The sequence below is a fragment of the Brachyhypopomus gauderio genome, chromosome 15 (assembly GCF_052324685.1).
Source record: "Brachyhypopomus gauderio isolate BG-103 chromosome 15, BGAUD_0.2, whole genome shotgun sequence".
Classification (NCBI taxonomy): domain Eukaryota; kingdom Metazoa; phylum Chordata; class Actinopteri; order Gymnotiformes; family Hypopomidae; genus Brachyhypopomus; species Brachyhypopomus gauderio.
The window spans coordinates 8924189-8945535 of record NC_135225.1 but is presented as its reverse complement, the minus strand read 5'-3'; the positions used below and the strand labels follow the sequence as shown (position 1 = coordinate 8945535).

The window sequence follows — 21347 nt, the reverse complement described above, 5'->3', positions numbered from 1 at the left end:
TTTTATATATATGTTAAATATTTGTTTTGTTGTGTTAGACTCAAGAGTAATAAAACTGGGGTTTCAGGGCTTCCTCTTCTTTGAAGATGACTCCAAAAGTGTCTTGTTGTTCACTGGAGGAACACTCTAGCTTAATGATAAAAGGGGAGATTAGATCACAGTGCCTAGATCATCTATTGCCCAATAAACAAGCAGGCCCACAGGAGTGAAGCCTGCAGCCTGAGTTTTGCTATCTTCTAAATCACATCCGCCCTGTTTTCTTTCCACCGAGCCTGAGTTCGTCCTGCTCTGCCCTGAAGCTCAGTTTTCCCTCCACAGATGTGTAAATGAATGAGACCATGGCACAGAGAGAGAAAGGTGGACCCTAGACGTGAAACCACGCTCAGTGTGCTGGTCGCACACACACACACACACTCACACACACACACACACACACACACACACACACACACACACACACACACACACACACACACACACACACACACACACACACACACACACACACACACACAGCCTTCTAAAGGAGAGCACGGAGTAGTCCATCACCCAGAAATGCATGCTATTGAATCATGAAGGAGAAACGTCTGAAAACATAAATACATTTATGTCCGATAATACATCCGACTGCTATTCATCTCAATCTAAACTGAAGAGGTGTCACTGCCCCTAACAATATTGAGATTTCTTTTTCCACTAAAAAGCTCGAAAGTGCCGGTGCTGTAGACGAGGGACGTTTAGGAGAGTTTTCAGCTGTTTTCTCTCCATTTCCCTTGATGCTGCAGTCCCGTGGAATGAAACACCGATGTTATCGAGAATGACACCTCAGAGTGGCAACCTCACTGAAGACCTCACCGTCATGACGGATGTAGCAGAACACAGTGCCTCTCTTAGCCATTCGGGCCTAGCGATGGTGATGACGGCTGTTAAGGCTTCAGAAGAAGCGACTTCACTGTGTCCCAGAGACGTAGCATGCACAGAGCCAGACACAGACTCCAACACCACATCATATGTGGATTTATTAATACCTGTGGTGAGAAGAGTAGCAGTGGTCCTGTAGCTTGATTGGTGGAGCATATCCTGCAAGGTGCTATTACCACCCGGGCAATGGATTTGTGTCCCACACACACGGTGCAAAATGGCACGATGCAGCATACCGATAAATATGTTTTTATGGGATAAATACCATCGATTGTGGTGTTTGTGAAAGGAGAATGGGGGAGGGAGGGAGAGGAGCACGCACTTCACACCCGTGCCTCATACATGATGACGTAGAGTCATGTGATCGGAGGAGATGCATGCAGACCCTCACAAACCTGGTGTGCAGTGCAGATACCCAGGCAGGGCACTGTCTATGATTACTTGAACAACTGAGGAAAGTTACACAAGCGCCCCATCCTCTGAGCTAATAGCACAGTCTACAGCATGGTGCTGGAGAAACTCAGAGGGCCTCACGGAAGGCCGCCTTGCTCTCCTCCTGCTCTTCCTGGCTTCTGCCCAGACGTCCTACACGTAGGATCATAGACATTACTGCATTTTTGTGTATTCATGACATACGTCCATCTTTTCTTTCCTTCCAGTGAATTTTGATCACTTCCAGATTCTTCGAGCCATTGGGAAGGGCAGTTTTGGAAAGGTAAGGATGCCCCTCTGTTTCCATCTCATTCTTATGCTCTGACCAATGACAACATCTGTGCTTTAGATCTCTGCACCTGTAAATACTTTGTTAGTGGAGAACAGCGATGGAGCCACATTTAGCCTGACCTGTTTTTGGATGGGTAAGATATCCACCAGAATAACGAACAATTGGTAATAGCATACAATTAGGACAGAATAGAACCCTACAAATTGTTTAAAAAAGGAACAAACTAGTCTTTACTATTGTCACTGGTGACTGTTTAATCTTCAGTGTGAGAGGGATTCAGGATAAAACAATAAGACTAATGATACGTATTGGAGACTGCCATTAGAGGATTCCCACTAAAACAGTCCCAAATAAATTCAGATGATGAAGTGACTCATCAACTTATGCATGGTTTTACAATGTTTCCAGCATTTTTTTTTCAAACACACACACACACACACACACACACACACACACACACACACACACACACACACACACACACACACACCACACAGTGGTTAGTGTCTGGCTGGTTGGAATGGCCAGCCTGTTCTTCCTGGCTCAAGGTGCAGGCAGATCGGTACCGCAGCCGTAGAACACTGTGATTCATGCCTTGTGTACACTCTACAGGCTGGGGCCCTGAAGAGCTGCCCCCTGCCCCGTGGTCACCTGTGGATTGGGTGTGGTGGTGGAGATGAGGGGGGGTTGTGTACCTCCTGGGCTGGAGAGCTCCCCTGGTGAGCAAATGGCAGGCACTGTAGCTCAGGTCTCTGGAAACCTGAGCATCTAATTACATCAGCGTTCTCGTTATCTGAACAGGGTCGCTAAGAGATAGCCTGCTAAAGTGGGCCTCATGTAATTACATTTGGATTTTCAATTAATCCGAACCAATAATGGCTAATTAATTTAATGGGGGTATTTTTGCCAAGTTCTAAGTGCATTTGTGACTGTGTCTCAGTGGGCAAAAGGAATCCTGTCGTACACTGAATACCAAGTGACGAATGATTGAATGAGCTGTTGTGTTGCATTTACAGCAGAGTCTCTCTGTGGCCGTGGGCACTGTGCCGTGTCCAGCCAAACGAGGAACAAGACAGAACAGTCCTACTAATGTAATGCAGACTCTCAAATGTAAATGGTCTCAGTTGTTTTTTACTATGTACTCGATTTGTTTTCTTGGATAAATGTCTACCAGAGTTTGATCTGCTTTGCCCCAGTCAATGTTGGCAATATGTCAAGGGAAACCGCGTGCCAGAGATTATGTAGTAGCAGCTCGTGCTCAGTTCTTTAATGTAGCTGCTTCTGCATCATTATACTCCTTTGGAAAGGGCAGGTATGTTCACCAGCCACTGAGTTCTGCATTGCACCTGTGTGTACATGCAATGCTGTTGTGTTTTGCCTAATTTTGTTTCAGTAACAAACAAATGGGTTTGGAGTCTCTGTCTGTATCTCTCTCTCTCTCTCTCCCTCTCTATCTCTTTACCTGTCTCTCCCTCTGTCTTTTCTACTCCCCCTTGTCTCTCCTTCCCTCTCTCTTTCCTTCTCTCTCCTTTCCTCCCTCTCTCTCTAGCTGTCTCTCTCTCAGTGCAGCCATGTTAATATTCCTCCTCCTTCCTTCAGGGTGCCCTCGGGTTCTCTTTACTTGTGATCGCAGCAGACCATGAGAACCATGCAGAGCAGTCCTGGCTGCTTTCTGGCCCCTATGATCATCTGTGATGGACAGATATTCACCCAGATAGAGGGGGGGTGGAAGAGAGAATCACAAGAGAACGCAAAAGAGTTTAGAGGAAAGTGAAAGAAAGGACAGAAAAAGCGATGAGACAGTGACCATGAGACAGTGACCATGAGACAGTCACCATGAGACAGTCACCATGAAATTTCTCCAACGCCCAAGCCTGTAACCCAGACACACCCTGGCCACTTCACCAGGAATGTTCACATTTGTATGCACAGTGTAGCTGTAGCCTCATTGAATAATGTGCGGTGTCCTTGTAGAGGAAGGCCTGCTCAGCCAGGGAACGCCCAGGAGTCAGCCAGGACAGGACGCAGAGAGGCAGAGAGACAGGAGGCAGAGAGACAGAGAGACAGGACGCAGAGAGACAGGAGGCAGAGAGGCAGAGAGACAGGAGGCAGAGAGACAGGACGCAGAGAGACAGGAGGCAGAGAGGCAGAGAGACAGGACACAGAGAGACAGGACGCAGAGAGACAGGAGGCAGAGAAATGCTTCTGGCCTCCAGCTGAGTGAGACAAGCCCCCAAATTGCCTCTCTGTGCCTGGAGCGCCACAGCAGGATGATCAGGGATTGCTCATCAGCACTCTCAAGAGATGGAGTGTGTGTGTGTGTGTGTGTGTGTGTGTGTGTGTGTGTGTGTGTGTGTGTGTGTGTGTGTGTGTTTGTGTGTGTGTGTGGTGTGTGTGTGTGTGTCCATGCATGTCTGTGTTTCTCTCTCTGTGTGTGTGTGTGTGTGTGTGTGTGTGTGTGTGTGTGTGTGTGTGTTCCTGACTCCCATGAATAAAATATACAAGAAATAATGTACCATGTATGTTTCTATATGTTAGTGTGTCTGCACGCATGTGTGCACTTACATATATATGTCTGTATCCATGTGCGTCTGCACAGTCAGGTTTTGTGCTTGTATACGTGTGTGTGTATGGACACAGAGCAGTGCATGTAACCATGTTTGCCTGCCGTGTTTAAAAGGTTCCTCACAGCATGCGTGGTGTTTTTGAGCCTCCCCCTCTCACGTTAGGCACTCCTCTCTGCTCAGTCATCTCCCATGATGCCGCGGGTGTCTGCGTTCTGCTGTGATGTTCGGGCCGGGATGTCCTCCTGCAGACACCCACAGCCCGGGCCCGCCTGCGTCCTTTTACCTCAGTCAGGATCAGGGGCGGTGGGCCCACTCCTCTGCCAGTCATGGTACTGGTTTGTCCGTCAGAGCGAACATGAACCAAGGACAGAGGAAGAATGTTAACCTTACTCCCAAACGTCTCAGCTGGAGTCTCATGGAGCAGCAGTGAGAGCTCACTGGCTCAGAAGGAGAGAGTGCTCCCCAAACATGCTCCCCAAACATCATGCACTACTTATTGTCTGGCACTGCCTGATGTCATGTGAGTTATGGAACACTTGGTGGTACTTAGTACCATACTATGGTGGTACTTAGTGAAGAAAAACAAAGCTAAAGTCGTTTACAGGTGCGTGATTGGGACATCGGCAGTGTAGACACAAAATGTTTGCTTCTGGAACATTTTGAGATCTGTATAAATACTGCACCCAAAACCACACTATAGTCCACACTATATGGGGAAGATGATGAGATGTGATTAGTGATGCAGACTTGACCCCTCTCTTCTCCCAGCACAGCGAGGGAGCTCTCCTAATCATGCCTCCGACAGGTGATGGCTTACAGCTGGGCAGTCTGCCTCCGATACCCTACTGGGGCTTCCAATAGGGCTTCCAGCATGGCAGCAGTGGAGTGCTTTCTTGGGGGGGAGCTGTCTTTGTCACAGACGTCTAATCGATCCTCTGAGGGTTGTGGCTGGCGAGCTCACAGTTTGTGGCTGGTGAGCTCTAGTGGCAGAGGACACCGGAGACAAAAAGCTACTGCACAGTTTCTGGAAGCATGGGCCTGTGCCCACATGACCTGGCCGGTCAGGAAACAGTAGCCCTGGTTGGTCTGAAATCAAGGGCATTTGAAAGCAAGGGTATTTGATGGCAAGGGCACTTGAAGTCAAGGACATTTGAAGGCAAGGGCACTTGAAAGCAAGGGCATTTGAAAGCAAGAGCTTTTGAAGGGCATGTATGATGTCTGTTTAGGTTAAAGGATACTGTTGAGAATGTTTCTAATAGATTTTCCCATTCACATTCCCATTTGATTAAGGAAAACTATAACTGGACACACGCTCTTTCTACCGACGTCTCAAAGAAGCCAATGTCTAGATAAGTAAACACATCATAGTGTTGATATGCATGTATTGTCAGAGGTACATATTTTATAGCCAAAGATACACAGAGGAAATAGGAGTATTAGAGTTCCCTTGACTTCAGACTAACTGAATGGTGCTCCTAACTGTAGTGCGGAGACAGGACAGGAGACTGGATTCACTTCCAGGTCTTTGCCATTTGTTTGCACACTAGGGAATCATTTTTAATCAGCATTTGCACAGGATCTATTGCTTTGTAAACTACTAACGGCATAACGACTAACGCCAGTCCTTTGGAGGTGTGAGGCATTATTTCTGTGGTGCTAATTTACTGCAAGGCTTATAGAGGCTGTCTTCTTTGTACCTTTAGATTTATATTTTTCATTTTGGTGTGTGTGTGTGTGTGTGTTGATACTGTGCTTCACTGTTTTGCTAATGGCGTATGCGATCTAGAAACTCTTTCATTTTCTTCAGTCTGTCGCTGGAGATATAGAGAGGACTGTCAAGAAAAGAAAAACACATCAAATAAAGAGGAGGGCACTTTTCTTTACAACTGACAAGTTCATCTTGATTTGAAAACAAATGTGATTTTCTCACTACTGTCAGCATCCAAATACAGGTGTGAGTCTTTGAGGGTATGTGTGCTGAAGGAATAGCAATGTAAAGTCTTAGTATGGTGCTATTATTGTGGTGCTGGAAGTCTGAATATGGAATACTACTTTTAATTTATACAGCCAACTGTGAAATCACTTTGAATTGATAGGGCCTGAAATAGTTTAATTGCAGGACCTGCAGACCAGAGGCAGGTCGTCATCTCGTATCTCGCAGTTTTACGCTATTTGATTCACTGAGCAGTTCAGTGACCCAGTAAAGAAAACGCTTCACATTGTGATCCTGCTACGTAAAACACAGAATGCTTGCGTTCCGTCCCCAGGTCGGGGTGTCCCTCGAGGAGCTCGCTGTGACGGCAATGGATAGCGCTGCTAAGTTTAGCATAACCGTGGGGACACAGAGGGTTTAAATCAGGCAGCAGCCATCCCTGTAACACCCCCCCCCCCCCCCCCCATCCTCCACTGTCGGCCACTAATTCATTACCATGACAACCACAATTTGAAGTCACCCAGGAGGTGCCATGCTTTGGTTCATAAGAGCTTGTGCTCATGCGTAATGGAGATGGGGTGTGAAGAATGAAAAAGATGGAGTCTGTCAAAGAGACTAAACATGGGGTTAGTCAACTGGACACAGCGGTAGCCAACTGGACACAGGTTTAGCCAACTGGACACAAGGTTAGCCAACTGGACACAGGTTTAGTCAATTGGTATTCGGACTGTTATGGTGTAAAGGTTTCAGTCTTACAAGATAGCAGGGAGAATCTTTTCATATTTCAAAATATGACTTCATATTCACTTTTCAAATTACAAATAAATAACATGCAATTAGTTGTCCCTCTAATTTTATGCTTTGGACTAAATTGTGTATTTTGGTCTATTAGCTGCATTAAAACAAATTGTAAGTCAAACATCAAGGTATTATAGCTCTGCGTGTGCCCACAGAGTGGTTCTTTCCTTATTCTGTTTTTTCTATCATGAGAATAACGCTCATTCTCATTGTCTATTTCTCACTCTCTCTTTCTCTCACGTTCTCCCTCTCACCACTCAATTTCTTTCTCTTTCTTTCTGTCTCGACACATCTTACATTACAATATGACATCCTCTGTTGATGAGTTTTACCAAAACTGAAGAATTGATGGCCTTTACAATGTTTTGACAGGGAGCTGTAAACTGTCTTGTAACAGTTCAGAATATCCTAGTCCTGCCTTTACATCTGTCTCCATCGAGGAGGAAAGCTTTGACTTTCAAAACCAACAGAAGCTTTTTTGAACTTTGAACTAAATGCAAATAATATATTAATATGGTGCCTTTGACTGGGAGTTCATTCATTCATGAAATGCAGAGGTCAGAGATGAAAGGGAGATGGATAATGAGAGTGAGGAAGTCAACCTGAGGACGACCCCCTCAGATATTGAAGGTGTGGAAGTGTCGGCCTGAGTTGGGAACACACTGCACCTGTCGGAACAAATGAAGAATATTTTTCTTGTTCAGTCGTGTGGGTTGTTCAGAGATTTGACAGACTTTCATGTGTTCTGCTGCACCCCTGCAAATGAGCTCCTGTGTTGATTCCCTTTGTCCCTTTGTCTTGGTCTCTTTGTCCAGCATCCTATAAGCTTCTGCTGGTGACATTCTGGACACGCCGGGCCTTGTGTGATCACTGTGTTCATCTGCCGTTTCCGTGCATGCTGTTGGATGCGTGTGTGTGGTAATTGCTTTCTGTGCATTCACTTGCCACTTAAACAGGAGCAAACAGCTTTAGTTCTGAAGCTGGGGAGGTGGAGATGGCCAGGCAGATACACTCTGCTGATTAGGGACGGGTTCCCGTGGGAATATGCGGCCGTCATGTTTGGATCCTTCATCTCCCAGAGACGGATGTGCTCAACCTCCAAACAGCAGCTTTTGTCCAGGAGCGAGCCATGCCGAAGGCGATGTGGACGTCACCGTGCTGACACGCGGCCCCTCTGACACGCGGCCCCTCTGAGGGGAAGACGAGCAGGTGTGACGTGCACCTGGCGGCTTCGGATCACAGTTGTGTCAACAGCGGGCCAGTGTTTCACAGGGAAACAAGATGGTGCTTCCACGATTGCTGCTCCTGTGTGCTCTGCCTGCTGCGTCCTGCTTCTGCTAGCCAGAAGGGCATTGTCAGGCCCCCACCTGTGTGTGTGTGTGTGTGTGTGTGTGTGTGTGGACTGGAGTCAGGCCGAGAGCTCTCTGCTGAAAGGGTTGACCTTTTAGCGTCCTGTGTAACCAGTGATTGGAGCTGAAAAGCAGGTGTTCATAATGAATGTTAACAGTGCCAGCAGGAGCCTCGTGTTTTGGACTGCGCTCATTAACATTTTGTAGATAACCATTTGGAATTAATTACTCCCTCTTTGGTGTTATCTGCCCATATAGACGTGCCACACTGTCCATCCATCTGCCTGTCAGGAGACCATACCCAGATATTCTGAGGGGAGTAAAAAAATATCGAAAAATTCACAGTACTGCAGGTGTCTGGTTAATCACTTCCACCCTCTTGCTGAGTCCATATCTTCAGGCACACATTCATGCCTTTCTCCACATACTGATTATGTTTAATCATTTATCATGGCTTTCAATACTATTGATTTCAGTGTTGATGATCACTGAAAACGTAAGGTTGCAGGCGCTGTTCTTTTCAGAAAGCAAAGTAACATTTAGAACTTCGAGGCTGAGATACTTGAAAATGTCTTAAAAGAGTTCAGCCATACCCAGCCTGTTTTTTTACAAACCCTAGAGTCGAGAGAAACCCTGATAAAGCTCCGTACTCTTCCGTATGGAGACCATTTTAAGACTTCTTTTTTGTCTGCAAGCGGATGATCGGATCTATGTGCAGAGCCTAGCTATCAGGATGATCACTGACAGCTGCGTCTGGGCTTCTAAGCAAGGTGTTTATCTGTGTTGGGGTGAAAATGTTGTCTTGGGGCATTGCTTTTCTCTCAGCAGTGTGTGGAGATCACTGCTCAGCTAGCCAGACCCTGAAATGGTGAATCACTTTAATCCATTTTGCAACTTGTGGTCTGGAGCTACTGGACGGAAGCATAGTGTTCCTGCAGCACTGCTGCATTATACATTAATGTACAGGCTCTATATGGTTATAGCAGACCAACACACTGGATGTGTGCTGCTGGCACTGCATGTTCAACTGGTTAATAATAATTCCGCACAGGAGTCTGTGAAATCATGTTATAGATCACCTTATGAAAATCAATTCTGGGAGGATCACAGCCATTGTGAGAAGTGTCATAAGTGAACCATTTCAGTGTCCCTGGCTTTGACACCTTACTTGCATAGCCATACAGTAGTGCAGATTCAGGACCAGTTTCTGTGGCTTTAGTCATTGTGAATAGGGAACAACTCTGATCCCAGACCTGCTCCTGCGTTCAGAGCTGAAGCCGTGAGGAAAGTGGGTCTCATCGGGTACTGAGGGACCTGAGCGCCTGACTGCTACCCCTCCCACTGGCGTACGAGGACGGGGAAAAAAATAACCTGAAAATATGAAATGCAATCTTCTGAGTTTAATTAACCCTGGACTCCACAGTGTAACCCTCCAGAGCTGGATGATGAAAGACAGACAGGCCGAGAGAGATGGGAAAGAGAAAGTAAAAGGAAGAGAGAGAGAGAGAGAGTACCAAGATCAGCTAAATAAGGGAAGGGAGGAGAGAAGTAAAGATAGAAAATCTGAAAACGGAAAATGGAGACACAGACCAAGAGGGCAGGAAGAGGCTGAGTAATGGAACAGAGAAAGGAGGAGGAAAAGGAGAGAGACTGGTTGGAGGAGAGTGGATGGGGATAGGAAGAGGAACTTGGGGGACCACAATGTGAAAGGAGTGGGTGGCTCTACATAAGAGCAAACAGGAAGGGGGGGGGGGGGAGAGAAACCAGGATGGCTAGGCTGAGTAATGGAGTAAGTGAGGGAGAACACACACTCCTTTGCAGGAGCTGCACTTGTCTTCTCCTTCTAGATGAGCAGAGGAAGGAGGCAATTAGCCAGTGTGTTTTGCTGTACTAATAGATTTCCTGCTGTCACTCCTGCTGTAATGCAGTGAAGAGGAGGCTTCTCTGGCCGTAATGAGGGGACGTGAACTATCACCACTAGTCCAGCATCGTGGGCAGACCCTGTCTCTGCCTCCCTCTCTCTGCTTCTCTCTTTTCTCTCTACCTCTCTTTTACACACACTCTCCCTCTCTTTCACTCTCTCTCTCTCTCTCTCTCTCTCTCTCTCTCTCTCTCTCTCTCTTTCTCATCTTTGATACCACACTTTCTCTTCAGTCACACATTAGCTCTGTTCCCAGATCAAATATTTCCATCTTTGTGCTGTTCCTCGGCAACATGCTTCTCTCAGCTTTCATGATGCTGAAATATTGGTTCATGCTTTCATTGCCTTGGGTCTTGATATTTTCAGTTCTCCCCAGAAAATTTCTAAACAAACTTCAGTATATACAACACTCTACTCACTCATACCAGAAAATCTGCACATATATCTCCTCTCCTTCAACACCTTCACTGGCTTCCACCGACAACACTTATCCAATCCAAGACACTAATCATCACATAAAAAGTGCTTCATGGACTTGCCCCTTGCTACCTTGGAGTCCCCGATGAGTCTCTCTCTCTGTCTGAGTGTATGGGCAATACGTCTGACGGAACCGCCGGATGACTCCACAGTTCGTGAGAAGGTTTCTAACTCTCATCAATGATTTTTATATCAACAGTTTGTTAAAACCTGTTAATCAGAAGGGCTGAGTATAAAACGTTCATTTTCTTTTAGCCCAGCTGTAGGTTTCATCAGTGTGTAGAGGAGCACCATGCTGGGTGATGTAGTGTGTGGGGTTGGGTGGGGGTGTGTGAAGACCCACTCCTGAAAACAGCAGCTACCACACCTTTTCACGCTCATGTGTACGACACGGTAATGAGGGTTTACTGCTGTGGTGAGGGTGGCCATGTTGATAACCCCTGAACAGGATAAAAAGGAGCACATACAGGGACGGTAGCACTACAGCACACAGAATTAACATCATAATCTCTCTAGCTAGCTAACAGAGCTGACTAGTTTGATCTGGAAATGTGAAATATGAATTAGTTTTACTGGGGTCTTAATCCCCAGGAACTGTCCCAACTATAGGCCAATCTCTAATCTGTTGTTCATATCCAAACTTTTAGAGAAAGTAGTTTCTTCGCAACTCTCTTCCTTCTTACAGACAGAACATGTCAAGAGTTATTTCAGTCTGGATTTAGACCCATCACAGCACTGAAACTGCACTGACTAAAATACTGAATGATCTCTTCATATCCTCTGATAAAGGACACGTTTCTTTTCTCATACTGCTAGACCACAGTGCTGCTTTTGACACCATTGATCATAATATTCTACTAAATAGGCTGGAGACACTCATTGGCATAAGAGGTCAAGCACTCTCATGGTTCAGGTCCTACCTGACAGATTGTTACAAATTTGTACTAGTAAATAACAAATGCTCAGAATATACTTTGGTAAAATATGGCGTCCCACAAGGATCTGTACTGGGCCCCACATTATTCTCATTATATATACTACCACTGGGCACCATCATTCGTAGGCATGGTAGCTTCCATTGCTATGCAGATGATACTCAGTTGTATATATCTTCCAATCCAGATGATATCACTACTACTCTCAAGATTGAGAACTGCGTCCAGGACATAAAAAACTGGATGGCATCAAATTTTCTTCAACTAAATTCCGATAAGACTGAGGTGCTGATTCTTGGGCCCAAATCTATGAATGAATTACCCTAGATGGTTTTTCAGTAACACCTAAATCTACCGCAAAAACCTTAGGTGTCACTATTGATTCGGATCTTTCATTTGACACACACATATGCAATGTCACTAAGGCTGCCTTTTTCCATTTACGTAATATCGCCAAGCTGAGACACTTACTGTCATTAGCTGATGCAGAGAAGCTGGTCCATGCTTTTGTCTCGTGAAGATTGGACTACTGTAATGGTCTTCTAATTGGATTCTCTAAACAGTCCATAAAGAAGCTACAATGTGTACAAAATGCTGCAGCTAGAGTCCTAGCTAAGGCTAGAAAATTTGATCACATTAGTCCCACTCTGGCTTACACTGGCTTCCGATTAAATATCGAATTGAATTAAAAATTCTTCTGTTGACCTATAAGGTGTTCACTGGTCTTGCCCCACAATATCTGAGTGAACTCATTGCTTACTACAACCCATCTCGCCCTTTGCACTCCCAAAATGCTGGATTTCTCTTAGTTCCAAAAATTAGTAAGACTACAGCCTGAGGTAGAGCTTTCAACTTTAAAGCCCCTCAATTATGGAATAGCCTTCCAGCTCCAATCCGAGATTCTGACACAGTTCCCATCTTTAAATCTAGACTTAAGACTCACCTATTTAATCAAGCCTTCAGTTAATATTCCCCCTGTGAAGGTGTGGGGCTCAGGACGCCCCCAGACCTTGAGACTTCTTGTAATCTAAGATGTTGATGCTGTCATCCAGCTGTGTCATGGCATCACTCTAGTTATGACAATGACTTGGCTGGAAAGCAATGTCTCAGTGAGCCCTCACAACTGTGGTCACCTCTGAACCCCTCCCTTTAGTTATGCTGCTATAGATTAGCCTGCCGGAGCCACATGATAATCACTGGCACATGAACTATGTATGTTTAAATCAATGGTTGTTTAAATGTCCACACACTCAACTTGTATTGTCTATCTTTTTTTTTTTTTTTTGCATGCTCCTACCTAAGATGATTGCATGCAAGCACCTACAAGCACCTAGGAGATGGTCTGGCTTGTCGATGGATGTACTGATGCCGGGTTTGGATGTGCCATTACCGCAAGAGGATGTGCTGATGCTAGCTCCTACCTGAGGCTCACCATCTGCACTGAAGGGACTGTGACTACTTGGCCGGGGAACTAGAACCATAACTATAACTATAGAACCACCTTTTGACCACAAATACGTACTTGTGCTAACGGGCCGCCCAATGGAGGATGGGTTCCCTTTTGAGTCTTGGTCCTCCCGAGGTTTCTTCCTAATCATAGGGAGTTTTTCTTTGCCCTTTGACACTGTCATCTCTGGCTTGCTCATTAGGGATCTGGACCCATATGATTGTAAAGCTGCTTTGTGACAACATGTGTTGTAAAAAGCGCTATATAAATAAATTTGACTTTGACTTACATGATTTATAATACTTGCAGTATTTATGTCTGGCGAAGTATACAGAAGAGATTAAATGAATCTTTCTTTCTCTTTGAAAGAAAAGGACTGGCTGGCCAATGAGACCCTAAAGACTTTCTTTGTGGTATTTGCACACTATTGCAGCCATGCTGACCAAATGCGGACTTTCAGTGGTTAGCCAAGTAAGGTACAAGGTGATTTGTTAAAATCAATGAAATATAAGGTATTTGACATTGACAAGTAAAAATGTAATTCTGCAATGTAAAGAAACTACTGGTTTATTTCAGAATAAGGACAAATATGGATCCATCCAGGAATTCTGCTAGATGGTGGACATCTAGCATAATTCCTGGATGAAATAAAAACAAATCTGATGGTCCAGCCTAAAACCAGCCCCTGGACACCTTTTAGTCTGCCCTGACATACAGAACTGTAGGCAGCGCCAGGTCTCAGATAGAGATCTCCCTCTATTCAGGACACTCACTTCACACACAGCTGATCTATAACAAAAGGTCTCTCAGCAGACAAGCTGACAGGGCAGAGGCAGTGCTTTGTCTGCTTGATGTGTGTCTGCATATGTGTGTGTGTGTGTGTGTGTGTGTGTGTGTGTGTGTGTGTGTGTGTGTGTGTGTGTGTGTGTGTGTGTGTCTGTGTGTGCCTGTGTAATTGTGTATAAGTGTTATTCATATTAAGATATCAAGGGGAGCTGAGAGATGCCTGCATGCCTGGGCCATGGTGGTGGTAGACACCAAAGAGAAGGAAAGGGAAGGGAAGAGAAGGGAAAGCAAACTGCAGCGAAACAAAAGCTTAAACAAAAGCCTTTCAGGAGAAGGAGCTTTGGCTCCGATCAGTCCGTCTTGGCTATGGAAAACGCTTCCCTCCCAGGCTCCTAGATTCAGCCGTGGCTAAAGCCCTAGACTGTGCAGGTTACGTGATGCACTGTATCTTCTCACCATATGTTCGCCATTATATAACAGCATGACAGTTGTCGCTGTAGTTTTCGTGCCAGAGAAACAACCCACAACCAACTTGCTTCTAGAGACACACTGCTGAAATCATCACACTGTTTGTTTTACGTCTCCCTGCGATTTCTAGCGTTGCAATAACTCTCTAAGGGCTTGATATGTTGGGATGGATTTGACTTTGATTAGTCTATGCTCATTTTGGTCCTAATCCTGGCCTTAGATTCCATGCTTTCTCTGGAAGAATACATTGACCATGTCGAATATGAGGGACGTCTGCTTGGAGCCATGTCAAGTGACAGGAATTGAGGGTACTGTGACGAGCAGATGAAGCTGTTATTACTGGTGCTGAAGGTGGATTGAATGGATGAAAAAAATACATTCAAACCTCTCTGTAGTTTTGTCCTCAAGCAAAGCTGGAATCTGCTCATTGGGAATGACATGAATACAAAGTTGTTTAATTGGAATTGTAAAAACGTGTGTGTGTGTGTTTGTGTGTGTACGTGTGTGTGTGTGTACGTGTGCGTGCCTTTTGCAGGTGTGTATCGTGCAGAAGCGGGACACAGAGAAGATGTACGCCATGAAGTACATGAACAAGCAGCAGTGCATAGAGCGAGATGAGGTCCGAAACGTCTTTAGAGAGCTAGAGATCCTACAGGACATTGAACATGTTTTTTTAGTCAACCTCTGGTGACTATCCTGGGTTCTTTCACTTCTTGTTATATTGTGCATGCTGGATGATGGTTAATGAAATCAATCATTTACGGCACAGGAATGGTGCATGCACGGCTCATGGTGTCACGTTGGACAGTGTCTTGTGATGTGCATTGTAATGTGAATTCTGCCTTTCCTTCTCTCGTTCTATCACTTTACCCTGTCACTCCCCTCTTCCTCTTTTCTCACACACTCCTCTTGCCTGAGCGTCGTTTTCCTACTAAAGCATAACCGGTTGCATCGTTGTTTCTTAATTGCATGACGTATATATTGAATCTGTGCAGTGCAATGTGTAGACACTTAAGCAGTGTTTGTGGTTGTAGCTGCAGTCATTTGAGGACACACAACACCACAGGCACCACACAGTACTGATAATGTGTGATCGTGTGTGGTATTGCCAATTAATTAATAATGGTAAGCACTTGTAGTAGCACGATTGTCCTAAAAATCCTTTATTTAAGTTGTGATTTGTGTCATCCCCTGTACCAACTTTAAGAGCTGGGATTAGAAACACTGTGTGTGTGCGTGTCTGTCTGTCTGTCTGTCTGTCTAGTGTCTGCCTCTGTCTTGCAGTGGTCACACATGGATGTCATTTCTTCTGTTTTACTTTCAGGTCATCTTGCATTGTTGCCATAGAGACCAAGACAGACACACCACATGTCTTTTTTTTATATCTTAATCTCTCTCTCTCTCTCATACACACACACACACCACAGAGTTCATTATTCTTCCAGCTGCTCCAGACTGTGCATCACAGATGTGATTAGGGAACTGTCTAGTTTCATGCATACTGCAGTACAGCTACTTAATGCTAGTGTGCATGCGTATCTCTCTGCAGTAGCTCTAGTACTTGGAGTAGTATCAGTACTACACACACATAGCTGGGAGTTATACCGGGAGTTGTTTACTGGGAACTGCTGTGAATCATTTATTTTTCTTCCTTCGTATAAAAAATTATTGGATTTTACACACAGTGGCTGCTCCTTGCAAATGTTATTTTCATTAAGAAAGCATTTAAACTTGAACTTTAAATTCATCCGTAGAATCCATTTAGGCATTCATGTGCTTTTGCTGGACTATTGTTTTCACTGGGCACTAAATGATTTCAGTGTTCCTGATCACAATTAAGAGATAAAAACATTGCAGCCTAATATTCCCTCTGTGTTACAGAAAAGAATAATTCTTCGACAGAAGAAAATATGATCTTGTAAAAGTTCCAAGAAAATCATCGTTCAGATGCCAACTGTTGTTACAGGAACACAGAGAGAAACCACAGAATACTGCAGAATTCACACCCCCACACACATACACACACTCACACACCCACACAGACAAACCTCCTCCCTAATAGCCTTTAACGCTGCTGCAGCCTCCACCCGCCCTCAGACCTTCTCTACTCCATCTCTGTGGGGCAGCTGTTGGGAGTTCCTATCTGTCTTCATGTGCCGCCTGAGCAGTGTTCTCCTGTAAACCGTATGTGCGGAGCTCATAACACGGCCGCCAGATATGGCCCACGGCCGTTCCCGCCAGAGAAATGGTGATGTTGACAATCATATGTTCAGCTGCCCTACCTCAAGGGAAGAGACATGATTAGATGTTATCATTAAGAGTTATAATTAGCTGCCATGATGCAGCACCTCGTGTGCCACACACAGCTGCATCTGAGGTCCATGAAGAGAATCAAGATTTAAAAAAAAAATGTTTTTTAAATCAAGCTAACTTCTTGCTAGCGTTACAGACAGGAAGGGAAGTTATCATGACCTCATAGTCCTGGACATCTGCCAAGGCTGTTTATATCTGCAAATCTGCCAGAGAGAGAGAATAACAGAGAGAGAGAGAGAGAGTGAACAAAAGCAGAAAGAGGAGAGTTTGAGTTATGAACTAACTTTTCAAGTGTATCAATCATGCTAGCCTCATTGTGTATGTGCAGTGCTGTTTAACTGTTCTCTGGTGTGAGGGCTGTGCTGCTTCCCTTGTCTTTATGAGAACGATCCATGATTCTGATTCTGACAAACTCCAGACACATATGAAGGCGCAATCACATTCAGTTCCTCGTGGTTTTACTGAGTGAAGAAATGAAATGCAGCTTTGAATGTGGTGGAGATGGGGAGTTCTTCGTTTTTTTTACTTTTCTCTCCACCTCAGGAATTTTCTCTGAATGTCCTGTTCTTATACCACGACTTACTCAATTGAATAGCTCTGGCAAGGAAACACTGCCTCCTTATCAACCTATAATCACAATTCCATTTGCCACCTGGTGCGTCTTGTTCTCTGATGGAGCGGTAAAGTCTGGCTTCCAGCTCAGGGCTATTGCACACAGTCCCGGGAATTACACAGCCAATAAAGCTTTTCCGAGCACAGTGAGAAAATTCAGTAGGATCAGAAATATAGTTGGCTTAGGATCTGTGGAAATCGAGTTTTCTGTTGCTTCAGACAGTATGAAATAGATTCCCTGACATTTCAGGAAAGAGTGGCATGTGTTGTATTCTTGTGTGTATAAGCGCAGCTTTCCAGTGTCAGTCACAGGAGGACGGGAAACACGTCTGAGAAACAGGGTTGGCTCCTCCCAAGGCTCCTCACGCACAAGGTCTACCTGGCTCCTCAAGATGTTTTGAGACAATGTATGATGTTGTGATGCTATATAAATAATAATATATTGAATGCATGTATAAATATAAAGTTAATGTTTCCTCAACATTTGAGATTCGGATTCAAGTCTCTGGGATCCCCATAGATTTTAAAGGAAGAATGAAATGCTATAATACATCCTCTCTTCTGATTGGATGGCTGGAGTTGGCGAGAATTCTTCTCTAATCTTTCAAACACATAGGATCTAGCAGCATTGCCAGGTAGTTTGTAGTTTGAAGAATGTCGAGGCAGGCTTTTTTTGGAAACATGCATTCCCCCGAGACAGGTTTAGCGACAGTGTGTGGATATTGGACACGCTTCAGCAAAACAGCACATCTGCTAATTTGGGCGGCTTAACGCGCGGGCATTTTGCTTTGTTCTCGCGGTGGTTGATACTTCCGTTCTTCAGACGGCAGTCCTGAACCCTGGCGACGCTGTGAGCGGGAACCCTGCTTTTACCCTGAAGGAGAGTCATCGCCACAGTCAGCACACGGCAGCTGTCTTCCTCCCCGTTCCCCCGCAGGATAAAGACGCAATGCAAGCCCTGAAAATGTCAGACGTACCGAAAGCTGTAATTACTGTATCCATTTACACCATTCTGAGCCGTGACGGGGAGTCGCAGTTTGTTCTAAAACAGTTCATTAAGAAGAAAGTATAGGGCCCTCTATAGAGCATTCTAAACCTATCCATCACAAGCAGGTATTGTATTAAATGCAAATGGCGTTTGACAGCTTTGACATTTGTGAATATGTCAAGAATATGTCACCCAACTGCACAGCAGCTGCTGTTTCTGTGCGTGTGGATGCGACGTTTTATGCGGCATGAAGCAAATGTCTGCCGCTGGTTCCACTAACAGCGATTCTTTTCCCATCTGCCCAAGTAAATGAATATGGGCCATGAGACCCAGTGGCAGAGAGACAGGCAAGTGAGGGCAGGCGGGCTTAGGCCCGGGTCGCCAACGCAGGCTGGCCGGCTTTAGCCAGCTTCAGTAAGCCAGCTGTTTACCAGAGCAAGTATCTGAAAGAGTTACTTGAAGAGAGAGGAGATCGCTGACTTCTTACTTGACTTGCCCCTCAGAATGTGTGATTTAAATATCAAAACATGTTCTTCAGCTGAGTGCTAATATGATCATTTGTGTGTGTGTGTGTGTGTACTGTGGATTTCTCCTTTAAGAGGATTTAACATTCTCACAGGGTGAGTCATCAGTAGCTTTCACACTGAATATCTCAGTTTGCATGTACTTTCTCTCTCACACACACACTTACACACAAATACCCTCTCACTCAGTCCAAGTATGCCAATGCTGAGACTGTCAATTGCTCTCTGGGCAGTGGCTGAGCCCTGTGTGACAGTGGCACACTCCCTGGGCTCTGAAGAGATTACTCGCCTCCCACCTCCAAAAGCAGCAAACCTCGAGAGCTGCTCCACGCTGCGCTCACGCTGGCCTCACAAGCACTCGGCCCGCCTCCTTAACTTCTCTTTCTACCTTCTTCAGCTCTCTCACTGAGCGATCACCTGATCTCGTCGGTCAGGTGGAGCTAAGCCTCCCCGTGGAGAGCACTGCTCCAGTTCTGCAGGACTCGCTAACTTTGCAGCGGCCACTTTAGTTTTGAAGTTCATCCAGGACGCTGCTTTAGAAGTGCACCTTGTGAAGTAGGCCGTAGGAGAGGCGAGAGAGGAGGAACACACTTACTGTATTGTAAAGGGAATAACGAAAGGAATTAGTGTGTGTGTGTGTGTGGGGGTGTGCGTGTGTGTAAGAGCATGTGTGTGTGTGTGTGTGTGTGTGTGTGTGTGTGTGTGTGTGTGTGTGTGTGTGTGTGTGTGTGTGTGTGTGTGTCCACTTGCATAGCCACTGCCAAGCTTTCTATGGTTTGCTATCTGGGACACTGCGAAAAGCTTCTGTATACCTCCCACCCTGTCTGTCTCTGTCTCTCTCTATCTTTCTCTCTCTTTATGCCTCTTTCTTGTTTTCTCTTTTTATGCTTCCCTTAGCTCATTTATCATTGTGGCCTGATTACTTCACTTTGCCTCTTCCAGCCTGGTAACCTTCTTCTTCCTCTCCTTTCTCTCTCTGGCTGGCTCTACATCAGGCCTTTCCCCCTTGCCCTTCAAGGCTGGGCTACACCACAACCTTGCTGGACCCCATCGGTGTCCTTGGGGGTCTGGGCCTGCTTGCAGGGCCCTGAAGCTCAGGAGGCCAGCCCAGCGGTCAAAGGCTGTACTGCATTTAGAGGGAGTGTGTGAGTGTCCACACACCTTGATGGACCTGTCTCTTTAGAGAAGATCTCAGGAAGTTGTATGCAGACTTTCTGGAATGTATTGTGTGCCCAACACACATAGACAGCTGTATGTACACACTGAATTGTATTGCTTTAAATATAATGAGAAAATGACCCTAATACAAACCTGGATAATAATAAGGTCTTCTAAGCTAGTCATAATTCTTCAAAATAAAAACAGGCAAAGTTGTGAGGGCCATTATGTCCCCTCATTGTGCTGTCTTTGGAAGGATGTCTAGGTCCTCATGAAGTTGTTAATTAATGTTTTTGGTGCTCCTAACAAATGATGCATTCAGGCTCTCAGCCTTCTGTCCTTGTTCAGATGACTCTGAGAATCTGAGTGCAACCTCTTGCTGAGTGAGATTCTGCTCTGTATGTGAGTGTGAGTGTGAGTGAGTTTGTGTGAGTGTGTGTGTGTGTGTGTTTGTTGTACATATTAGCCAAGTAGAAGAACGTGTGCAAGTCAGACTAAAAGCTGCTCAAATATCACCCAGAGTGAGAAACATTCAGCTATAGCAGAGAGGCAGCAGGACTTGAGCAGTTCAGCATGCCCACAACCCCAGGAACCTGTGCTGGGGATTTACAAAACCAGGCTTTAAGGATAATGACTCATGTATGCGTCAAATTAATGTTGTGACAAATAGTGACTTTAATGCTGTTTGCTAATATCTGTCACACTGATATAAGTGAAGTGTGTGTGTGTGTGTGTGTGTGTGTGTAGGGGGGGGGGGGGGGGGTGTTGTCCAGTAGAGCATTATTAATACATCATTTTTAAAGTGTTACCATTTAACCATATGTGTTTATGCAAAAATAGTAGACTTTAAACACTTTAATCACATGCCTTGCAGTATCTCTGCTGTGACTGAATATTTCATTAGTCTGCAAAGACCTGTGAAGTTTGGACCTTCTGAAGTCCAAACATCATTACTGAATTGTTGCCTTTTTTGTTTTGTTTTAAGAAGATTCCCTTTCCCTTCATTTTAAAAGAACAAACGGTGGCGCAGATTATGAAGGCTGTTGTGGAGCTGTTTCTTGGCTCAGGAACGTAGCTGCTGATTGGAGCTTAGTCTGCTTCCGTATGTGGGTGGGCTGAAGGCATGTGCACCTTAGCCGAGCAGCCCAGAGGATTTAATTGATGCCTAAAACCCAACACTTTAAAACCTCTCCTCAAACTACAGAAGACATTTTTTTTTTATAAAAATAAGTCATTTTATAAAGTGCAGCACATTAGTTGAATTCTATTATTAAACATAATAAATTAAATATTTTTAAAAGTTCATAAAACACAGTTTTACATGATTATTGGTATAGATAAAAATGTTTGAAAACATTGAAACCTTTTGAACATTGAACATTGACTTTTTGTTGAGGTCCAGTTAAAACACTTGCAGTTATAAAAA

At 44.9% G+C, this 21347-nt stretch overlaps 1 protein-coding gene across 2 annotated transcripts in view; it reads left to right on the top strand.

Annotated features, from left to right (window-relative positions):
• stk32c (serine/threonine kinase 32C) overlaps positions 1-21347 on the top strand; it is a 52687-nt gene that overhangs the window by 13793 nt on the left and 17547 nt on the right. Inside the window, exons 2-3 of one of the 2 annotated variants that reach the window (XM_076974250.1) lie at positions 1581-1636; positions 14862-15013. In XM_076974250.1, the coding sequence (XP_076830365.1) occupies positions 1581-1636; positions 14862-15013 (208 nt within the window). Of the gene's footprint in view, positions 1-1580; positions 1637-2256; positions 2365-14861; positions 15014-21347 lie in introns of those variants that run through there. The other variant, XM_076974251.1, reaches the window with a different exon arrangement.